This window comes from Xiphophorus hellerii, chromosome 20 (genome assembly GCF_003331165.1).
Source record: "Xiphophorus hellerii strain 12219 chromosome 20, Xiphophorus_hellerii-4.1, whole genome shotgun sequence".
NCBI classification, from domain to species: domain Eukaryota; kingdom Metazoa; phylum Chordata; class Actinopteri; order Cyprinodontiformes; family Poeciliidae; genus Xiphophorus; species Xiphophorus hellerii.
Window position 1 is genome coordinate 27,003,060 of NC_045691.1, and position 21,913 is coordinate 27,024,972.

General features: G+C 42.0%; 1 protein-coding gene and 1 non-coding gene across 3 annotated transcripts in view; one reads left to right on the top strand and one right to left on the bottom strand.

Annotated features, from left to right (window-relative positions):
* Positions 1-1,348: 1,348 nt before the first annotated feature.
* Positions 1,349-21,913, bottom strand: part of fgd5a (FYVE, RhoGEF and PH domain containing 5a) — a 41,839-nt gene continuing 21,274 nt past the window's right edge. The window contains exons 6-21 of one of the 2 annotated variants that reach the window (XM_032548762.1): positions 19,821-19,972; positions 18,646-18,802; positions 14,120-14,210; positions 12,742-12,792; positions 12,549-12,607; positions 11,926-11,997; positions 11,769-11,837; positions 8,125-8,208; positions 7,946-8,025; positions 7,087-7,183; positions 6,712-6,849; positions 5,740-5,842; positions 5,526-5,662; positions 4,731-4,832; positions 4,149-4,303; positions 1,349-2,729 (exon numbers count right to left, since the gene is read on the bottom strand). In XM_032548762.1, the coding sequence (XP_032404653.1) occupies positions 2,693-2,729; positions 4,149-4,303; positions 4,731-4,832; positions 5,526-5,662; positions 5,740-5,842; positions 6,712-6,849; positions 7,087-7,183; positions 7,946-8,025; positions 8,125-8,208; positions 11,769-11,837; positions 11,926-11,997; positions 12,549-12,607; positions 12,742-12,792; positions 14,120-14,210; positions 18,646-18,802; positions 19,821-19,972 (1,584 nt within the window). In that variant the 3' untranslated portion in view covers positions 1,349-2,692. Of the gene's footprint in view, positions 2,730-4,148; positions 4,304-4,703; positions 4,833-5,525; positions 5,663-5,739; positions 5,843-6,711; positions 6,850-7,086; positions 7,184-7,945; positions 8,026-8,124; positions 8,209-11,768; positions 11,838-11,925; positions 11,998-12,548; positions 12,608-12,741; positions 12,793-14,119; positions 14,211-18,645; positions 18,803-19,820; positions 19,973-21,913 lie in introns of both variants that reach the window. The other variant, XM_032548761.1, reaches the window with a different exon arrangement.
* Positions 5,379-5,450, top strand: trnae-cuc (transfer RNA glutamic acid (anticodon CUC)). The gene has a single exon. It is a non-coding gene; the product is annotated as a tRNA-Glu (tRNA).

Sequence of the window (21,913 nt, forward strand, 5' to 3'; positions counted from 1 at the left end):
CAGGCTCGTTTAATCTGATACATACAGTCTAATCAACTGCCTACATGCAAAACACCAAGAGTGAAGGGAAAACGAAGCTGCGCTTCACCCTGACTGCATGGGGCGTGTTTGTGTGAGCACCGGTTGAAACTAAATACAGAAACGTCCCGGAAGAAAACCAGGAAGATGCTGCAGAAGTCTTGAGACTGGGACAGAGGGTCACCGTTCAGCAGGACAGCAGCACTCCACATTCAGAGCAAAACTACAACGGTTTGGTTCAGATCAAAGCGTACAAACATGCAACATTCAGCCTGAGTCAAAGGCCAGATGTTAGATGTGCAACAGTGGCAATGGAAAGGATTTCCATGGCAACAGCCAGTGATGGTTCTACAAAGTATTGACTTGAATCCATTCCGAATTTTTCAGTTTCATTAGCAAACATTTTTGAAACAACATATCATTTTTGTTTAGCTTCACAGTAATAAAACACTTTGCACTGGTCTCTTAGATAAAATGTCGCTAAAATACACCACCATCTGCAGCTGATGTATTGTTTTGGCAATATGTAAAAAAAAAAGCCATGAGGTATGATCACATCACCGAGGAACCGCAGTAGAAAAGCGATGGCTTTGAATCTGTTGTGTAAAGAAAACATCGCTGAAACAAATACATCCTAATATTTAACATTTGTTGCTCCGCCAAACTGAGGCAACGCAGACCTGCTTCACGCGTGTTAAGCCCTCTGGGTTGCCGTAGTTAGAGCCGTTACCCCCACAAAGAAACGGGTTTGAATGTCGGCTGGGCAACTTAGTAAGGTTATATTTCCTCCCCATGCCATTCAAAACTGTATTCGGTTTATTGGTTACTCAAAGGTGCCCTTCTGTGTATTTCCATTTCCTGTGTAAAACAATAACCACTTCCTGTGCAAAGAGTATGATGGTTTATACGTTTATAAAGCACTGTATGCGTCAAGTGCTGATATTCTTCAGATTGTGTTTAGCCCCTCAGATTAGCTGTTAGCTTCAGGACCAACCGATCTGAATTCATCCCTCATGAAGATGCTACAGAGTGACATGCCGCAGGTGATGACCGCCTATGACCTGAACAGGAAAACGATTCGGATATCCATGAACGGATGATGCAAACCTGCCCCCTGCTGGTGAAAGACATACTTACCTCACCTGTGTTTGCCTATTCAAGACACAGACTGTGCTCATCAGCCTCACACCGGCATTTATTTATCATCAGCGGGGTAAATACCGCTTCTTTAAGTGTGCACTCTGTTAGACTGAGAGATGTGATGCTATTATCCACAACTGCATCATATTTCACCAAAGCAGCAAATCTCTTCACGCTGCAAAAAACGACGTACATCTTTAAAAGTTTATTTCATAATGCTTCTATGTACACAAACATTTACAATGCCCTATATGACTGAAATACAATCCCTTATCCTAACTGATGTAAGGAAACAGGTAGAAAAACTGGAAAAAAAAAAAAATGTTTTAAAGATAAAGCTGTGAGACGGCTTGGAGTGTTACAGATAACTGCTTATAAATCCATTAATGATGAAAGATGCGAACGTCTGTGTTAGTTACAGCAGAAATAAATCCAGGGTTCTTTCTTCTGATGAAGGCAGATCACTTTGCTCCTGCCGATAATACTTTACAAAGAAAAATGCTTCAATAAAAAAAAATAAAAAAAAGCCACAATACTATATTCTTGTGTGTTTGAGTTTCAGTAACTGAAACAAAAAAACAAAAACATGTTTTCATACAGTACTGTGATAATATAAAGGATAAGGAACACATTTGATTTCAGGCACATTCAATAATAATTATAATTATAGCAAATGTAACTGCATTCAACTGAGTTGGCACTTCAGAACAATTAGATTTTGTTATGTAGAAACTTACACAATGAAGTTCAAAGCATAGTTCATAACTTTTGTCAACATACTTTTGATATGGAGGCATGCTGAGGGTCATGTTTTTTTTGTTTTTTTTCACAATGAGTTCAGTAAAACTTCACATGAAACACAATGTTTTTATACAGTGAGGAACAACCCTTACTCAGAGTATCATATGACGCCAACTTTATACAAATAAATCCGATATTTCACCGTAATATTCGGCATATTTATATTCATAACCGGAAGTAAAATGGCGGTAAATAGTTTCTCGTTTACACCGTATGGATGTTGCTGTGCAGCTGCTTTTTACTTTCTGCTGGTCCAGTCTGATGCTTTTTTAAATTTTATTTTATTTAAACTCTGAAATAAGCTAAGTCTTCTCCTGCAGAGAGGTAAAAAACCTTTGGATGCTTTTAGAGATTAAAATACAAAGTAATAATCTAAAAAAAAAAAAGTTGGTAGATCTGTCCAGTGAGCTCTGTCGTAAAAAGGTGAAACGTAGAAGAAAATAGCTTCTGTCTCTGGCTTCTGCTTTATTCTTTATTCTGAAAAGAAAAAGGCTCCCATGGGTTTTTTTTTTCTACTTTGTTTTGCCTGAAGAGTTTATAATTCATCGTGCAAAAACTCATCTTCTTCACAGGCTGACACTTTCAGATCCTTGCCACCGGGGGGCAGCCTTCTCAGGAATCCAGTGATTTTGTTTTTCTTCCATTTGACATCAGACCATTTCTTGGTCAGTAGGTAGTTTTGTTGTGCTAGCAGCTGCACACAGCAGGTGTGTTAGCCCAAGGCAAGCAGGTGCTATAAAACTGTGGCCTCCTCGATGGCGTTGACCCATCTGAAACACAGAAATGAAACATTTAGCATTTTTTAAAGACAAGTCTCCCTGTTAGTTTGGATTGTAATATTTAGTTTTAACTATGTGATGTAGTCAGTTTTGGTTCTGCAGCTGTGAGGTTGGGAACGGGAAGGGTACAAGTAATATTAACATGTTAAAACTGCCCAGTCAGACTTGAATCTGACAGAGAACATATGTGGAGGGAGCTAAAAGATTAGGGTGATGGCAAAGAGGACTTCCCACCTCAAAGACTTCGACCTCTTTATCTTAGATCGGTCATAAAATACCAAACGGTAAACGTGCAAAAAAAGCTGGTGGGTGATTATGAAGAGCTTGCTTGTCGGAGAGCAAATAAAAGATTTTCCATTGGTTGCTGAGTGGGGGTGTGAGTAATTATTCATTTTAAAGTTGACATTTTTAAAGAGAATGTAATTAAAATATACAAATAGCGTTTTCTTCAAACTGATTTACATGGTCTTGTTATCTTTTGAAAGATGTCCGCCTCATTTCCAACCAGAACCTGAGCCTCGATTCGAAACAAAACAAATGTCCATATGTAAATCTGCCAGGATTATGATTTTTGTCTCATTCTTTATCATATGTTTGAGTTTTTGGAGAAATTTAATTGGATTTTTTTTCCCCACAAATTTGAACATTTTGGTTTCAGTTTTCATTTATTAAACGATGAGACCTAACCCCATCTCTTAACCCTAAAACAACGGTATGTCAAAAATGACTTATGCCCTATTAAAAACACATGTAAAATAAAAAATGTTCACCAGTTTATTTATTTTTTTGTTCATCTTTATGCTTTGAATATTTGACAATTTGATGAGATGCAAAGAACTTCTTTGCCAACACCCTAATTTTTACATCTCTCCACAGATTCCACATCAGATTTAAGTGAAGACTCAGAATGGGCCACTCCAAAATGCCATTAGTACTTCCTGTTAGTAGAAGTATGAAGGTAAAATAAAAAAATTAAAAAAACTGCTTCAAACCAAAACCTGCTGGCAGTATGAATGAAATTTAACTTTACTGCATGACCACTGTTGAAAAGCGACGGCGATTAAAAACATGCACCAATCCTGCGGCTTATAAAACACATAAAACAAGTTTTATCATCATTTGTGAATAAAGGTTGAAACAAATAAACAAGTTGTTTCATTTAGACATTTCCAGAAATAAACTTAGGAACATTTTCAAGAACACTGTTCCTTCATATTTCCTCTTACTGCTTTCATTTTCTATCACTTAAAAACGTAACTTTTAGAGTATAACTTTAAATCAGCTTTTTTTCATCTAAATATTTATTTGAACAAAAACGCGACGTGGCTGCAGAGTTACATACTCGAAACGACTGCATATAAATGTATCTACAGAAACAAGCCCCTCCACGCCTCGGACGGCGGCGCCGACCTGCGAGCGGTGTGCTGGTCGTCGGCTCTGAATGTGTAGTAGAGCGTTTTCTTGTGGTACAGCTGGAACACGTTGCTGCTTTCTTCTCCGTCTGGCTTCTCCGTCAGCTTGACGGTGAAGCCCCGCAGAGGTAGACTTTCCGAAGCCACTTTATCCTGAGGAAAAGGCACAGTTGACAACCGTCAGACGTGGAGCAAAATCACAAGGAGCGGCGAGCGGCGCTGCTGGCGAGAGCGGGAAGGAAAGCGGCTGGTGTTTTACTTTTTCCAAGAAGAGCAAAGCGGTGCAAACAAAAACAGCCTGGGCATTTGCGAGGAGAAAGAGCGAGAGAAGAGAGAGAGAGCACAGAGAATCCCCTCCATTAGTGATTTACCGGCGAGACCAAAAGAGCTTGAAGAAAGGTTGAGAAATGGCCCCAACATCAAGAGGAGGGAGGAACAGATGTTGCAAAGAAAGAGCATGTCCTTTCTGACTGAGCCAGAATGGATTTAGATAATGATAATGGGATCGTGGGAGTGTTCTGGGGCTGGTGCGGGAGACTCTGTGCCCCCTCACCTCACGGGTTGTGAAGGTGTAGAGCACCTTATCTTTGAGGAGGAACCACAGCCTCTTCCACTTCCTTTTGCTCTTCTTCCGGCGCTGCAGGCTGCCGCTCATGGTGGAGCCATCCACACCGAGTGACGCCTGGCGACGTTGACGCGGCAGCGACAGAGAAATGACACAAACATTCAAGTGAAACACTAGAATTGGGTGTTTTATGCAGGATGACTTTACATTAGAGGTGTCCAAAGTGCAGCCTAGGGTATTATTTGTACTGACCCTATATAAAGAAACTGATGAACATCGAGACTTTTCTGTATGAAACTTTCAATGCCAAAATGATATCTTAAATAGACAATTTTAGCTGCTAAACAAGTGTTTTTTTATGTCAGTAGAGCCACAAATCTTCAGCGACTTACTTAGTCACATCTAGTAATTAAAACGCATCAGTTAAGGGTTTTCAAAGATCTCATTTTTGTTGCCAAGTCTAAACTAAAAATTATATTGTGACCAACAAGTTAGGAAACTGTACAACTTTGAAAGCTTTTGTCAAACATTTCATTAAAATATCACATGTTGAATGAGACAGAATGGCAGGGAGCTAACAGGAACCCGGCTGACAGCTGCTCAGCTCAGCTGTCAAGAGAGCCAGACATTCCAGGTGTCAAGGGAGCAACTCAACTCCAGAGCTCCCTGGTGGTCTAGTGGTTAGGATTCGGCGCTCTCACCGCCGCGGCCCGGGTTCGATTCCCGGTCAGGGAACATTTTCTATTTTCTGATATCTAACAGGCTGCATATAGTGGCAAACAGTGAAGTGGACAAACAACAGTTGGCCACCTGGCTGAGGTTGGAGCTGCTCTTCCTGGACTTCCACAGACTGGGAGGCTGCAGACTTTGGAAGACAGCGGAGAGCGGCCGACTGGCCCGATGAGTCCGAGGGCTTGAGTTACCACACGCTCCCGATATGCTGCCGCCTGCAGACGGCATGCAAAACATTTAACGTCCCGCCGACTCCGTTCTCAGCTATGATCCTTAAAAAACAAGGGGTCACCTCTTTTCCTGAGCTCAGCGTAGCAGTGGTCACACACTTTGGCCATTCTGTCCTTCAGGTACTTCAGAGGGTATCTGTTCCTGGAACAAGCGCGACACACCACCTGCTCAAACACATACAACAGGATCAGTGTGCTTTATGTTGAGATCCTCAGGACAAAATGGAAATAACTGCAAACCTACACAGCTCATTATCAAAACATTAATAATCTCCTACATAGGCTGAGCTCAAACAGTAGCATCGACAGAAATGAACCGTCAATGTTGTGGTTCATTTCCATGGCACTGATGAAACTCTTGAAATAAACTGTAAGCAGATTCGCACACCAACAAAGCGCTATGATAGAAAGCATGTCTCATTAGAATACATACTTCAATGCTCTTACTTTCTGAGCAGTTTATTGAAGCCTGGATCTCTACTGTGAACTTCTATCAATGTTTTTTGAACTAGAATATGATACTGAAACTCGCTAAAAAGTTAATTCCTGCCAGTTTTGAGGAGAAATTAGGGCCAAAATGTCGGCTCGGTATGTTGTCACATGTTGTAATTTTAGCTATTATATCACTATTGTGTTTAGAAGGAGAATTGATTTTCTATGGTATCTTTTTATCATGTTTTATTGACGCATGCTAATGTTAGCATACAGCAGCTACTCCGCTGCAGCAATGGTGGTTTATCATCTATTATAAAAGAAGTGAGCGCAGCATTTGTAAGTGATAAGAGAGCTTTTAGCCAATAGAGAATGAAATGCTAATGTGGCTCCATGTCACTTTAATGTTAACATATGCTAACATGAACAAAGCTGTTTGTTTTGAAGAGACTGTAGATCGTGGAAGCTCAGCTGAGAAGTAGTGTGGATGATGTCATCAACCTTAGCAGAGAAAAAGCAGTATTTGACATCTGTCTTTCATATAGCTAGCATAAAAAACCCTATCCTTTCTTTCTTTTGTATGAAGATGCGGCGTACCGTACCTTCCCACAACCATTGCAGTGGTGTCGTCTGAGCGTGAGGCTGAAATCTGTGGTGCAGTTCATGCACATCATCACCTGGGAAACTGGCAGAAGCACAGGCGCAGCCTCACCAAGAGCCATCCACAGTTTCTCACGGGCCTGTGGGAACAGCGTTGGAATGATCCCCAGATGTTACAGCTGAAAACGCTCCAATTAATAGAACTCATTTAGCTAATTCCAGCAGACAGATAACCCAGAGACAAATTGCAGGGTTGTTGTTGTTTTTTTTGCCACTATCTTTAGGGTCTTTCATCTGTAATAGTTAACTGAACATTTAGAGGTTAATGCATGTTTGTAATATAGAAAACGATTTTATTTCATAATTTCCTACTTTACCTCACTGCATGGACCACCAAAGGTGCAGAGTCCTGCAGCGTGGTCTGCGATGGCTCGACTCAGAGTGTGAAACCAATCCTCTCGCTCTCCAACAGAACTGAGAAAAAAAAATATATATATATATATATATATATTTTAAACATAAAAATCATGTTTTTGACTCATTTAGGTTTCTAATAAGGCTGCTACAACACAAAAACTATTATTCTTAGGGGATTTTCTGCTATGAAGAGCATTAAAAAGTCAGCTGGTGACTTTTAAGTTGCCCCAAGCCAGATAATGATGCCTGGAAATTGAATAAATGTAACATTTTCTGATCTTGGACTATAACAAGATAATAACAATAATGTGGAAATTGTTATTGATGGGGGGAAAAAGGCAATAAAAATGACATTGTATTTTCTAAGACAAGCCTCCTGTTCATGTCGATAAGAGAAAATGAAAGACTTTCAGCGGAAGGCTAAACATTTTACAGCACAGCTCCTCTGTTTGTGAAACGTTTGTCTTTTATGGAGAACGCTGAACGTGGAAATGCTGGCAACCTTTTGAAAATCTCCGTTGTAAAGAAAGGCCCTATCCTCAGAGACTCCCGGTTAGAGATGCTAGCCAAGCTAACTTTACTTGTTGCTAAAATAAGATCTGAATAAAATAAGATCTGAAAACTATTTAGTTTTTGCCTTGAAGCACAAGTACAGGGTGACTGCTTCCTCACACACGGCTCTCTGCACTTAATATAAATAATCGATGACCGCTCGCGGTAGGAATACTAGAAAAAAAAAAAAATTGGAATGCCATGTCCTTACATCGCTCAGAGAGAAATAAAAATAAACCAAAACCTGCAGTTGCTGGCGTCGCTCACCTGGCAGAGAGAGTGATAGTGACGTCGGACACCTCGATCCGAAGACAGTTGAGCACGTTGTCCACTACGGGTTTGCTGACCTGTGTGCGCACAGCAGAGAAACAAAACAGGGAAGACAGTGGGCAAGTGTGTGTGAGGAAAGCATAAATGAAAATAAGTCATCAGAAAAATGTGCTCACCTTCATCCCTGACAGGGACAGTGTGTTTTTAAGTCTGTATTTTCCGTCTTGTTGTGGGTAAGTATACAGCATAATATCATTCATCTGTTTGGGAGAGAGAAAAAGAGACAATTGGAGGAATGAGATTGAGATACTTCTAATCGGACAAACGGGAAGACTTAAGATTTATCAATCATAACGTATGTAATGCATGTAATACCTCCCTCCAACACAAGGTGGCGGTGCAGCTCCGCTTCAAGAGAGTCTCTATTTAAAGAGGTTGTTCCGATTTTTTTGGTTGTGTTGCAGTATTTATGAGCAGTCAGTGTCTTACCTGCAGTGGTCAGCAATCCGAAAAGCAGGAATCCCTTCATGATACGCGGCTTTCTACTGACTTCTCAAGTTTTAAATGGAACAACAATACAAGCAAATTAAAAAACTATTTTTCAATTTAGCTTTTTTGGGGTGTTTTCTTTTCAGTGGTACTTTAAATTTCCCATTCCCATGGCCGCGCACGGCAGAACTTTAAAGCAAATGTTTGTTTGGATACGGGAATAAAGAGTTCTAATAAGCCCTGCACGCCATTGTTTTATGAGAGGTATTTCATAACACAGACAAAAGAAATGACATCATTGGTCACACCTAATGTGTGCTCTAAGCATCTGCTGGGGCCCGACGGCCAGCATCCAGAGTTCCCCACCCTGCTCCGGACCCCCCACCACCCTCACCCTTCAGAGGCTTCTCAGGCTACAGAGGAGCAGGACTGGGTGGAGCCTGCCACCTTCACCACAACAACAACACAAACAGTCCCACTAATTTTTGTTTGTTTGTTTTGCTTCTCTTTTAGCTAGGTGGCCGGAGACAAAACAGTGCATGGCAGCCAAGCCGGAGCGACCTTTGGGCTGCGGCCACCGGGATTTTTTGGGAGCTCCACCCTGCGCTGCTGGTTTACTGAAAGATTCCTTCCACAGGGACGCGGACGGGAGCTGAGCAAACAGACTGACCCAGGAGTACGCAACCCTCTTTGTGCTTCATATTTCATTTTTCAGCTGTCCACTTGCCTTCTTCCTTCCTGCTGTTAATTCCTTGCTCAATCTAAGGGCTTTTTCACACCTGATAGTCCAGTAGTCTCGGCTCGACTGGGGACCAAAAATGCAATGTTTGTTACATTTTCAGCCGGACTGGTTAGCTTTCCTACTGTGTTGAACAATATAAACTAATTGTTTCCTGTTTCCTCCCTCACCTGTGGTGGCGCTGCTCCAAGAACTTACTGAGGACGACGACATAAAAACCTCTGAAGAAGACATGAGCGCAATTTCCTTCTTCGCAAAATGTAAACAAAAGTGGACCAACGTCAGATTTTTAGTGGTTGTAGTTTCTCCTTGTTGTTACAAGCCATTTCTCACACGTTTGTTTTGGTAGTATTTACCCAGAATGCACTGCGCTATGGTCTGCATCCTGTTTCTGGAGGAGTCTCGGGTCCGCTTCCATCCACGTTTGCAATCGAACTGCACCATCCTTTACTTGAACCGAACTAAGACATAGGTTCACACCTCCGCAAACGGAACTGGGCTTCCTAGGCAAACACACTAGAATTCGATTAAAGTGGACTAAGCAGGGCTGGTGTGAACACACCCTAAGCTGGTTTTATTTCTTCTCTTGGCCAAGGATTGGTTTCACCTTTTGTCTATCTCTGAGCAGACTGATAGCTTTCCATCTTCACAGTTTGGAATCTCCATTGCTAAAAGCCCCCAAAATACCAACTAAGCCTCTGGTGACGGCAGACGTCAGGGGGTGGATGTTGCTTTACAGAAAACGTGTTTAGCTGCAGGTGGAAAAAGACAATGGAGGACGTGTCGGGACAGAACGAGAAAAGACAAATTAATCCACGGAGCATCTTTATGTTTTAGTTGGATTAACCAAGAGAAGCCCAAACCCTAAACGCTGCTCCTGCGGATGTCTCGCCGAAGCATATTTCATAACATGAGACAGCGCTGATTGCACATGGAACAATAGAGTGGGCTTCTCCATTTCACATTATGTGTTTGTGTAACACCCACGTCCCTCCTCTGCCGCCTCCTCCCCACATTCTACAGGGTGTCTGGCCTTCACTTCGCTGTCAGTCCCCCTCCCAATACACAGGAAGCCGGCATCCAGTGACCCACACCAAACATCCTGTAAGGAAGCGGGGCCCTTGAAAACAAGTCCTGAGAGGGGTGGAGAGGAGACAAGTGGAGAGGGAGGCCCTTGCTGGATGGGTGTGGTGCTTAGTGGAGGTCCAGCAGCCTTGGCCTCGCGCCCCTCCACCCTCACAAGCTCACCTACCTCCACCCAACATTCCTTGACACGGATAAAGCCAGCAACCGATTTCACTCGCGACTCAATGATTTAGCAGGTGCCTTAAACAAAGGGTCCCTAATCAGACTCATTAGGTCCTGAGATTCTCTACAGAAGTGCGTCCTAAGCATGAAAATGATTATTGTAAGGTCTTTTTATGTAAAAACTCTGAGTTATCTTTTGGTGGGTTGGAAGGTTGTACAAACCACTTATGTGAGGACTAACTGTGGTTAATGTGCCAGGAGTATGTGGTGATAACTTGAATGGGTGTACATCTATGGAGAGTGAAGAGTGCCAAATTACAATGAGCCAATAACTTATGAAATAATTATTCAAATATTTAATGAAGTTATTAAAACTGGAAATAAATTCAGAAATTATTTATTAAATATAGAATTAATTGTATGTGCCTCAATCATATATTGATTTCTTAAAAAAAAAATACAATAAAATATTGACCTCAGAGTCACAGCAAACTTGGAAGAAGTTGCCTTGACTTGCTTTGTGCAGCAACCAATCAGACGTCAGAGTCTCTATAGAAGAAGCTTTGATCCCGCCCACTGAGGTCGATGGTGGGGTCGACCGTCTAACTAAATTTACGATCGGCACGGGAACCTGAAATAAGTGAGTCACTACATAGATATATTGTCTTTATAAGGAAATCGATACATTTAAATAATCCACATATAATTAATTCTATATTTAATAAATAATTTCTGTATTTATTTACAGTTTTAATAACTCAATGACCCATTTAAATACTTTTTTTCTTTTAACCAATTTTTCATTTATTGTATTTTGGCACTCTTCACTCTCCATAATATAATCTGGTCTTTTTTTTCATGGAAGATATTGAGGATATTGTCACAAAATAAGATATTTTAAGTTTACAGATGACATCATGATGCCTCTTTCAAATGTGAAGAGAGTGTGTGTGAACATCAGTTTGCAAGCCTTTTACCAGATTCCTCTGATCTGGGCTTTGATTGGACCATTGTCACACACGAATACTCTTCAATCCAAACCATTTCACTGGCGCTCTGGCTGCATATTTAGGGTTGTTGTCCTGCTAGAAAGTGGAAAACTCTGGTCAATTCCTCACATCTTCCCCCCCTCTGGAAAAACTATGAGCTAATGTGTGTTGATCTGTAAAATCTCAACTAGACTCACTGACAACTGAGGCTGTAATGAGACAGAACGTGAAACAGTCGAAGAGGTACGAATACTCTTTAAATACAGAGATCAGTACGTCTGAATCGGTAAAAGTGTCTTAATACGCCTATTTTCATGATGTGGGGGTAAAAGTTAAGCGGACCGAGCTGTATTACCAGAAACAGATGCCGCGGCTGCCTACTCTTCCTCGAGACCTTCATGAGTGTCCCCTCTTTGACGAATATCTGCCAAGGACAAGAACAGTTAAAAGCTTTTATTCAGATCAAAACAGCCGCGTTCTGGTTTGCTGCCATGCCACTTGGTGATTCTCACCCTTCCGGGCTTCAGAAGGTCCCTCTTCCCCTTCACGCTGTACTCTATGTGGACCAGACGCAGCAGGTTCTCCTGCGGGAGACCGAAGGATGAAACACAGATGAAGATCACCCGACGACGACACACGGACAGTTTATTTCTGAATGAAAGTGCTGGAGGCGGAAAGGGAGGCGATAACTTTGGTTCCCCCCTGGACCCCCCGTCTCTCAGACTGTGTGTGTCCGTATCAGTGGGTGTGCGAGGAGGAGGAGGAGGAGGAGGAAGAGCAGTGTGATAAACAGAGGAGGGAACCTAAAGAGACACGGGGGAGTCTGACAGTGAAAGACCTGAATGGCATTGAGGAAGTGTTGGTCAATTATCTCCACCAAGTCTTGAAGTTTAAGAAGAACCATAAGTCATGTCCAGCATTACACTGCCTTCTTTGTTGTGTCACATAAACTTTCCTCAGTTAATCGCCAAGTAGGGATCGACCTCTTTTTCTCTCTGGCATGCCATCATTCAGGAGACAGATTCACACGGAGGAACCGCTCTTTGAGGCAGGACTTAAAGACCTTTGGAGACTAAAGCTAGAGTGTTACCAGTGAATAGGAGCGCACACTATTAACCCAGGTTTAGAAACTCACCCCTTGTTTCAGGTCGTCGTTGGCCTGGTCCGCCACCTCAGACACAATCACCAGCACAGCTGCAACAGAAACAGAAAACAGAAAACGAGTTGAAAGCATTCGATGGGGCGACACGGTGCGTCGGCGCTAACGCATGCTGATCAGCTGCTTGTGAGCTTTAAGATGAAAACATGTCAGGAGGCGGTTGAATTACCCTGAGTGCCCTCGTATTCTTTGGAGTCAGGAGAGAGGTTGTTCAGATAATCTGGAGAAAGCAGATTAGGAACGAAATACGTGAGCATCAAATCAAACGAAACGCATTTACTGATAAATTACGCCAACTTCTGAAGCACTTTTTCAAGTTTAAAGTATTAACTCCTGTTATTGTAATTATAGATGTTAATTTGCAGCATTACAAATTACAAAGTTACTGATGAAAACTTTTCTGACTTTGTTTTTTGGAGATGACTTTTTCACTGCGGTGCAGTGAGAAATTACAAATTTGTTCTGTTTCTTAATCTTACATCAGAACAGATTTTAACACCAAACAATAACAACCTGAGCAAAAGATTTATGGTTTTCCAATACTAATTCCACTCATTAATGAAATAAGAAGGGATTTAAACCAGATTAGCTCTTGTATGTAAAGAAATGATGTAAAAGTTGCTAAAATTTTAAATAAAAACTGAGAGATGATACATATGTATAAACTTAAAGTGTAGGCCAGACTAATGATTGGTTTGCTTTTGAGAACATTCAGACTCTCGGGTTTACAAGAAAGGCTGAGGGTCACAATAAGGAAAAGCTGCCTCACCATATAGTTTAGTTCTCATTCTAGATATTAAAAAAAGATTTTTTCCATAAGACCCAATGGGTTTGGAAGGAATGCAGGACAGACATAAATCTAGGCAATAAAGTGGGCTAAGACTACTAACAGTAAAGTTTTTCTCACATCACAACATTTTAGCAGCAACGCGCTTATTTGCAGGCACTGGCATCCTCGGACAATGCACAGTTGGCTCCACCAGAGATCGCACAGTTCATCAATAGTCAAGTTTGTCATTCGAAAGTGCTGGATCTATGGTTCTTCTGCAAAATCTTCCATTACACTTTCCCCAAAAGTGAAATGGCCGCACATGTAGCCACTCCCAACTACAAGGAGTTTGTCGCTCCAACGCCTCGAAGGGTCGCCGACGTCTATTCTGATGGCCGATGACGATCGCGACTGCCAAAGCCGAAATATAAATATATCTCATGTGAGTGTTTACATCATAATTTATAATGATTTATGGTACAAACTTATTCATGTGCGATTTTAATGGGATTTATTATTTAACGGAAACGCCGCAATTGCAAAATTACGTTTTTTACGAAAACATTTTGCTTACGTTTGTAATAAAAGCGCAGATAGTGACCATTTCTAAATTTGGACTCTTTCCAAACCGGACTGTAAAAAGCGACGCAAGTGTGTGTAACCTTTCTTCCTATGTTTTCGCATTGCAAAGTTGACTTCCTCAAGTGCTGACAACGACTTTATTTTCTGTGACATCTTCCTCTTAGTTTTTAAAATCTGAGCGTCTCTGTGTCATTACCTGTGAGTAGCATTCGATACTGAAGAACTCTCACTATGACCTGGAGCAGCTGGTGTTTCATTGGGACCTCCAGTTCTTCTGGACTTTTAGTCTGCATACACACACAAACACACCTATTACATTTTCAACACATTAAAGAGCACATTCCAGCATATTCCGTTTCTCAAATTTGAAGAAAAAAAGCACCTAATCGTACCGTATCCAATCCGCAAAAGAAACCCTGCAATAATTTCAATATCTTCTTGTCCAACCAAAGCTACGCCTGTACCAACGGAAAAAGCCACGTCTCTGTGTCTTCCAAATGTGGGTCGCTGCTTTAACTCAAATGCCGTGAGACAAGGTCGTCGTCGACGGAAAGGGAAATGTTTGTCAGGGTGACCTTGAGGCACACAAAAAAACCCGGAGAGCGGCCCTATTCTTCTGCTCGATGGAGTCGTTTGCAGGTGAGAAAGGACAGAGAAAGGGGGGAACTATCAAAGAGAGCATTGGAAAATCAATCAGGATCTAATTGTCTGTGACAGGTATTTATGCCCTGAGAGGTTGAGGAGCGGCAGGGGTTCTTGGGTGCACACACACCCACACACACACCATCTTTTCTAATCCAATGAAGTCCTATCCTTCATTAGACAGGCACAGATAGCACCCTGCGGGAAAACAGCATGTTCGTCTTTATTTACACTGCACACACACACAAATATAAAACGTGTCAATGAGACGTTCACACTTTGGCGCATACAGTGCCTCACACAGAGCTTGAGCTGGTGATGAGATGAATGTGAAAGGAACGAAGGTGTTAAAAAACAGTTTTTTTTTTCTTTAAAGAAACCAGGAGTTGGAGCCCTGATCCACCCAGCAGATCAGCTCCCCGTTATCAAGCCTGCTTGTTTTCAGAACATCCGCTCACTTCCAGCGTCGCTTGCAAATTGTCATCCAATTGACACTTGTTCAGAGGAAGTGTCGTTCCAGAGATGGTAATTAGCTTGTGGTTTGTTTGGGTGAGCAAACCAAAAGGAGGGGAGAAGAAGGAGCAGGACGCTTCGCGATAAACACACGCACTTTGTGTACACACACGCGCAGCTGATCTAATTGGGGAGTTGTAAAGGAGGCTGCTTCTCTAATTAGCTTCTGTCCGCCTCATTGCCCAGCTGCCTTTACAAGGAATTCGCTCCATCCCTCTCTCCTTCCTTCCATCGCTCTGTGTCCACCTGCTGCACAGCCTCATCGGACACACACACCCCCACGCGCACACACACACAGAAAGCAAGGGACGCTTCGGCGTGAATGAAAATCCAGGCGGAGGAGTCTGGGAAAAGGGATTTCATGAACCCAGTTTGAGAGCATCAACACAGTCTGCGTGTGGCTACAGCCAGGCAGAAACAACACAAGGGCACAAACACGCTTCGCACGTAGGAGACACACATGGATCGAACGCAGCTACGCGGGTAAACAAGCAACTGGCTGTTAAAGGGGGATGGGGGCGAGGGGTGGGAGTGGTGGGCTGTAATCCGGTAAGGGTTGAGCTCTGATCCAATCGGGGGACTGCGGCTACTTCATCACTGTCATCACCACATCCACAATGAAATTACTACCACTTACACCGCGGGGCTTTAGCTTGCAGCGGGAAAAGGTGAGTGCACAAATGAGGTGTTGAAAGAAAGAGAAGGATTGGAGGACTAAAACGCAGCCAGAGGAGAAAACAACGTTTATCAGAAATAAGCACGTACATGTGGGTGTACTTACTTACGGTATTATGTATTTTCCAGTCACATAGTGCCATTTTATAGCACAATCAAGTAACTATGACACCTTCAGTTGTTCTAAGGTACGACTTAAAAGAAGTTTGTAATGACGCCTTGAAATTGGGCTTCTGTCTCTTTAAGAAGCCCCTCCTCTTTCTGACAACATCGCTCCTCTATTAAGCCTTTAACAACGTTTCAACCAGCCTTTCACAGACAACTAGCTTGCATGATAACCTCAGCAGACGAAACAGCTCCACCAAGTGTTTGCTAATTGCTGCTGCTAGTCTGAAGGAGCTGAGTGGTGAAGTCGCAGGGGAGTGACGCTCTGTGAGGCGGAATAGCTGCAATGGGAGATTAAAGGATTCCTCAAGCATGCATGAAAGGAATCAGAGCAAAACGTTTAGAAAATGTAGATTGACGACAAAAACTGGGTAATAGAGATGATTTTATCCGGAAGCAGCTAGTGACGCAGCACTTCTGCAGAAAACATTGTTGGAACATGACGACGAGACCAAACAGTATTTATCACAATTTCCCTTGTGTGAAGTTATTCGATAACAAAATCTGTAATGCAGTCTAGTCCAGTCCTCTTTTTATCTTGAGCATACTGAAATCTATGCAGAGGTCTCACATTTGGCTTGAAAGTTTCAGCGTAGACAGTTTTTTTTTGTTGCAATTTAAATAGAAAACATGCAAACAAAACTACAAGAGAATGCACTTCAAAGAACATGCAGAGGTAATCATGTGTAACAAAAAAAAAATCAAAACATAGAAATACAGACCATCACATGGAGTTTGTTTATGTGAGACATATTATATTTTAATCTGAGTTTAGGTTGGTTTTACAGAACATTCTGGCTGGTGACTTCCATGAACACATATTTTCTGAGCTATTTCCCTGTCTTTACTCCTCCAATTATAGCCGGGTCAGAAAACCAAACCAACTTCCAAAGCAATGCTTCGACATTCGAGGACGTCCATCACATTAACACATCACCGTACCAGTGGGAACTGGGACGATCACAGCCAAGACTGTGATTCCTTTAAGCAATTGGAGGAACCTAAGGAGCAGCAACGGAGTCTCATTAATGCTTGATATGAAGTTTCTCAGGGCGAGAAGTGGAGTGACGTCGAGCTGAAGGTTTTCAAACGAGGAAAACGAGCTGCAGGGTACCGAGGGGCCGGCGCTCGGTGCTAACGTGTGACTGAGCTAAGTTTTTCTGAGGAGACACAGCTGCCGATGAATATTTATGAGCCGAGACAGTTGGCAGTCTTGTCTGTTTGCTTTTCTCAATGAACTAGAAACGCCTGAAAGCATTATGTCAGACACTCACGGCGAATCAACACACAAGCAAGGAACCGGCGAATTTGCATGCATTTTGGCAGAGAGGCTCGGTCGCTTCAGCGCTAAACGCAGACATAGACGTAAACCGCACAGATAGTACGAAGACTGCGCTTTTGTTGGTTGTGTGTTTTATAAATGAGATGACCTGAAATAATGTCTTTGTTTTTTGGGGGGGGGTTTTGCACATTTGACTTGCTTTGCTTTACTTTCCTATAATTTCATGTTTTAATTAAACACCTACAACACAAAAAGTTGAGTTTGTTAGAGGGATATCTAAAGTGTTTTTAAAAATGCCTTTTGGGGTCTTCTAAGGTTATGTGCAGTATCATCTTTATGCCACACATGGTGGGATTTAGGCCAAAATTCTAAACCTTCTCCTAATCTGGTCGAAGTATTTGCTTGTGACAAAAGCAAACAGAATTTCTTAAGGCTTTTTTCTCATTAATTTATGTTTTTTGTGACTCTTCCGTCAAGGCCAGATTTGTGGAGTGCAATGACTACTAGCTGTAGGTCTGAAACAATTAATCTGATTAATCGTGATGAATCGGTCATCGAAATAATCAAGAACTAATTTATGTATTGATGTTAAGTCAAGTATATAAAGAGCTGAGCTCTTCACATTCTGAGGTTAGAAGTATTTTTTTTTAGCTGCAACAAATGGTCTACGATTCACTAATGTTGCATTTTTGACGATACAATGTTTATTTTCTTATTTGAAAAATCATTTGTTGATCGTTTAATGTATTTCTAATAATGTATAATAAAAAGGGCTTAAATGAAAAATATGCGGAATGTGGCCGTTTAAAAAAAAAATCCAATCAATTGATAAATCATCAAAAATAATCCAATTAAAGTCATCATTACAGCCTAAATCTTACCACCTGAGCAATATATCTCTGCAGCCCCTCCAGAGTTAGGCTTTTGACTCTTTCTCTTGTTTTCACAGTGAACATTCAGTATTGATTAAATGACAAAATACGTACTTGCTTCAGGATGTAATGATATTCGGTTTAGCTCTAGCTAACCCCTCACTCGTATCCCACATTCCTGGTGTCAATTACGAAAGAGGATATTAAAGTCAGACAAAGAATGAGGATCCATTGCCGAGCGAATATAAAATATGTGAGCATGACGGCAGAAAGGTCAGCTCCACGAGCCGCAGCGGGTCACAGAGGCTGTAGAAATGCCGCTATGATCCCAGGGGCTGCCGGGGGACAAAAAAAAAAAAAAAAAGTGATTCAATGGCTGCTGAAAGGTTTCCAGTACAGCATCATTGCACTGGAAACACACCCACAATGCTTCATGTTCCTTCCCGAGAATGGATAATGTAAGCCTGATAGTCTAAAAATCCCTTAAGAAGACAGTTTAAATCCTCAAGCGAAGTAATAAAGGCACCACAACAACCTGGGAATTAAAAAGTCTCTCTGCCTCGAGAGTCTCACCTCAAATTTCCTGACGATGCTGGCGAAAGCTGGGCAGCTTCTGCAGCTCTGCTCCAGTAAGGACATGCTGCGGTCGAACTCAGAGATGTACGTGTCAAACACTCTGAATTCGTCCCGCCGAGACAGGATCACGTCCACCATCTTCTGGTTCTCCTCCCTTTGAGGTGAAGATTAAAAAGTACATCAAGTGGATTTGGGATTCAGTACAGAGCATCGTTTCACAGAGCGGGTAGATTCTAGAAAGTGGCGTGCAAGACTGAACGTTTCTTTTTACTGCCAGACAAGCTTCCTGCAAAACTAAATAATGTTTAAACTTGTAAACAAGTGTCTGTAAAGGTGTCTAAAGACACTGTTTTAACTCAGTGGGAGCCCAATGAAAGACAATATGTTGTCACTTAGATCAGAGGTTGATTTTTATATTCAAAAACTGATAAATTATGTTCTAAGGAGTGTGTTCTTGCAAGGCTTTTATCTAAACAACATGGTACTCATAGAAGTACTGCTGCTAATACCCACTTATTAGTCCTTTAGTGATTGAGTCAGTGAATGAATAAACTACTAGGTTAACCTTTTGTTAAAGAAATAAAAGCCCTGTTTGGTCCGCTTCAATCGAACTCTGGTTCATTTGTCTAGAAAGTCCCGTTTATTTGGGGAGGTGTGAATGCGCAATCGAATTCTGATGCGGACCAAAAATCGAACTCTGGTCTGACCAAAAACCTGGGATCCCTCTGAAAGCAGGAAGCGGACTATAGCGCAGGGCATTGTGGGTAAATACAACGCAAACAAATGAAAGTGTCTTCCGTTGGGGGGAGAAATGTCTCATGGTCATTTTTTCAAAGACAAAAGAGAAAGCCTACAACCGCCAAAATCCGTGTTTACATTTCCCGAAGAAGGACGTTGAGCTCTAGTCTTCTTCAGAGGTGTTTCTGTTTTTTCCTTCTGTGGTTCTTGGTGCAGCGCCACCAACAGATAAGGAGGTAAACAGTTTTTTTTGGTTTTTTTTTAATGGTTTGTTTTGTTTGACACTGTGCAGTGTAAAAACTAACTGCAGCAGCTGAAAATGTAACAGATGTGGCCATTTTAGTCCCCAATAGATCTGAGTCTACGGGAACTGTCAGCTGTGAAAACGGCCTAAATCTCAAACCGTGGGGATCACGGAACATCCCGCTCCTTACCAATTGCTAATGCGCTCCTCCAGCTCCTCCAAGATGCTGCTGTGGAGGGTGTAAACCTGTGGGAGCACCCCTAGTATCTCGCCCAGCCGCTGCTCGTCCAGCACTGGCTGCCCCTTCTCGTCCACTGCCTCGCTCACCGCTGACCTAAAGTCCTGTGTGAGCCAGGGAGAGAGAGAGAGAGAGAGAAAGAGAGAGAAAAACAGGATTTGTGAGGAGAGATTTTTCAAGAAGACAATGCGGTGGGACTCGTAACGCAAAAACAAGAAATAAAGGAAGTGCTTGTGAGGAGGATGGAAGGAGGAAGGGAGGGCAGGAGAAATGAAAGGTGCAGAGGAACGGGGGAATGAAGAGAGAAAAAAAATGGAAGGAAGGTCAGATCCTCCTAAACATCCTTCCTGACACCCTCCCTTCATATCATCCCCTCACTTTGGGCTCCGTCCAGGCATTCAGGAAAGGTGGCCCCCGCCTGCACGGCACACCAGGTGTTGCTGCATAATGACCTAACTCCATGATATAATGCAGGTTTGTACTAAACCCGCCGCCGCTTTTCATATCTCTGCAGACAAGAGCCCAAGAATTTGCTGATATGCGGCTATTTTGGCTCTATTGAAGAGTATTCAGTGCACATAAAGAACGCACAACTGGCATTAATAGCAGCGGCGTGAGTAACTAAAGGGGCTCGTTTGATGAGTTATGGCAGGAGGGAGAGGAAAAAAAAAACAGGAGAGAAGATATTTATCTTCTCAGCAAATTAGCTCAAAAAGAAACAGAAAGCAGGTAATTTATTAAGAGGCGTTGGCGTGATGTGAGAAGTATTAGCTGCCTCTTCGACCAACACTGCTGTGCAGCAAAGAGCTACATGTTGTGTCTCTAATAAGGCACGCGTGTCAAACTCGGGGCCCGCGGGCCACGTCCGGCCGCGCCGTATCTGTTCATTGGACCTCTAGACCAGAGGTCTGCAACCTTTACAATAATAAAAAAAAACAACATATATTTTAATCCTCAATCTGGCTAAATAAAATGTATTACCTGACCTTTTGAAAAAAGACATTTTGATGAAGATCCACTACAGAAAATGTATTGTATTTTTAGTTATTTTACTCTTAATTTTAGGTTTTAATAGAAAGAGAAACATAAGATGTTTTCAAAAAGCTTATATCTACAGTTTTTGTTACGGGATGTTGATATTTGCACATCATTTCCAGTCTAACAAATAAAATAGATTTAGATCAAAATAATATTTTTAGAAATTTAAATGCAATTGTTTCATAAAAAAAAAAAAAACTAAACTAAAAAATAGTTAAAAGTTGCAATTGTTGTTATATCTTTTAAAACGGTTGTTTTGTTATCGTTTTTAGTCAAAGCTCGACTGAAGAGGAACACAAAAATATAACTGTAACAGTTGTGTGCTTGGATATTATTTTATCAGTCAAATCATACACGTTTTGATTTGCACAGTGCCACATTGTTTGCGTCATTGTGAAAAGATGTTAAATATTTAGCAAGTACAAATCAAAGGCAGAGAAAGATGCAAGATCTTCATAGTCTCATAGCACATTCTGCCACAACGTGAGGACATTCAGGATCTTGAAAATGAGTTTGACCCCCCTGCTCTAGGGGACGAGTGAATGGGGCTCCTCAATTTCAGTTTTGTGTAAAAAAAAGACACAGAACAATCATCGATGTCCCGATCCGCATGCGAGATACTGTCAAGAAGGCGGCCCACTTCAGAACAAGAGACTCGAGACCCAAGTTCCCCTTAACCACGTCGGCTGGTTGAAAGAGCGGCCATGTTTCTGCCTGACTCCGTCTTCCACGTCGCACGGCTTCGACTCTGTTATGGTAACTGAAGCTTTCGGTTGGGCAGTCAGTCACAGCGGGCTGATTGCTGCCTCTTTTGGGCCAAAGGGGTCGCGGATTAGCACAGAAACGGCCCGAGCTTCATGTGCTGAAGCCGTTACGGGGGAGAAGTCGTTTAGAAGAGCGCGGCCTCCCTTCCTATGTGGAGACAGGCTCTGGAAATTCTTTGTATTCTTGTTATTCCTTATCAAACAATGGAACAATAGCTCATGTGCGCTTCTCACTTAACGCTG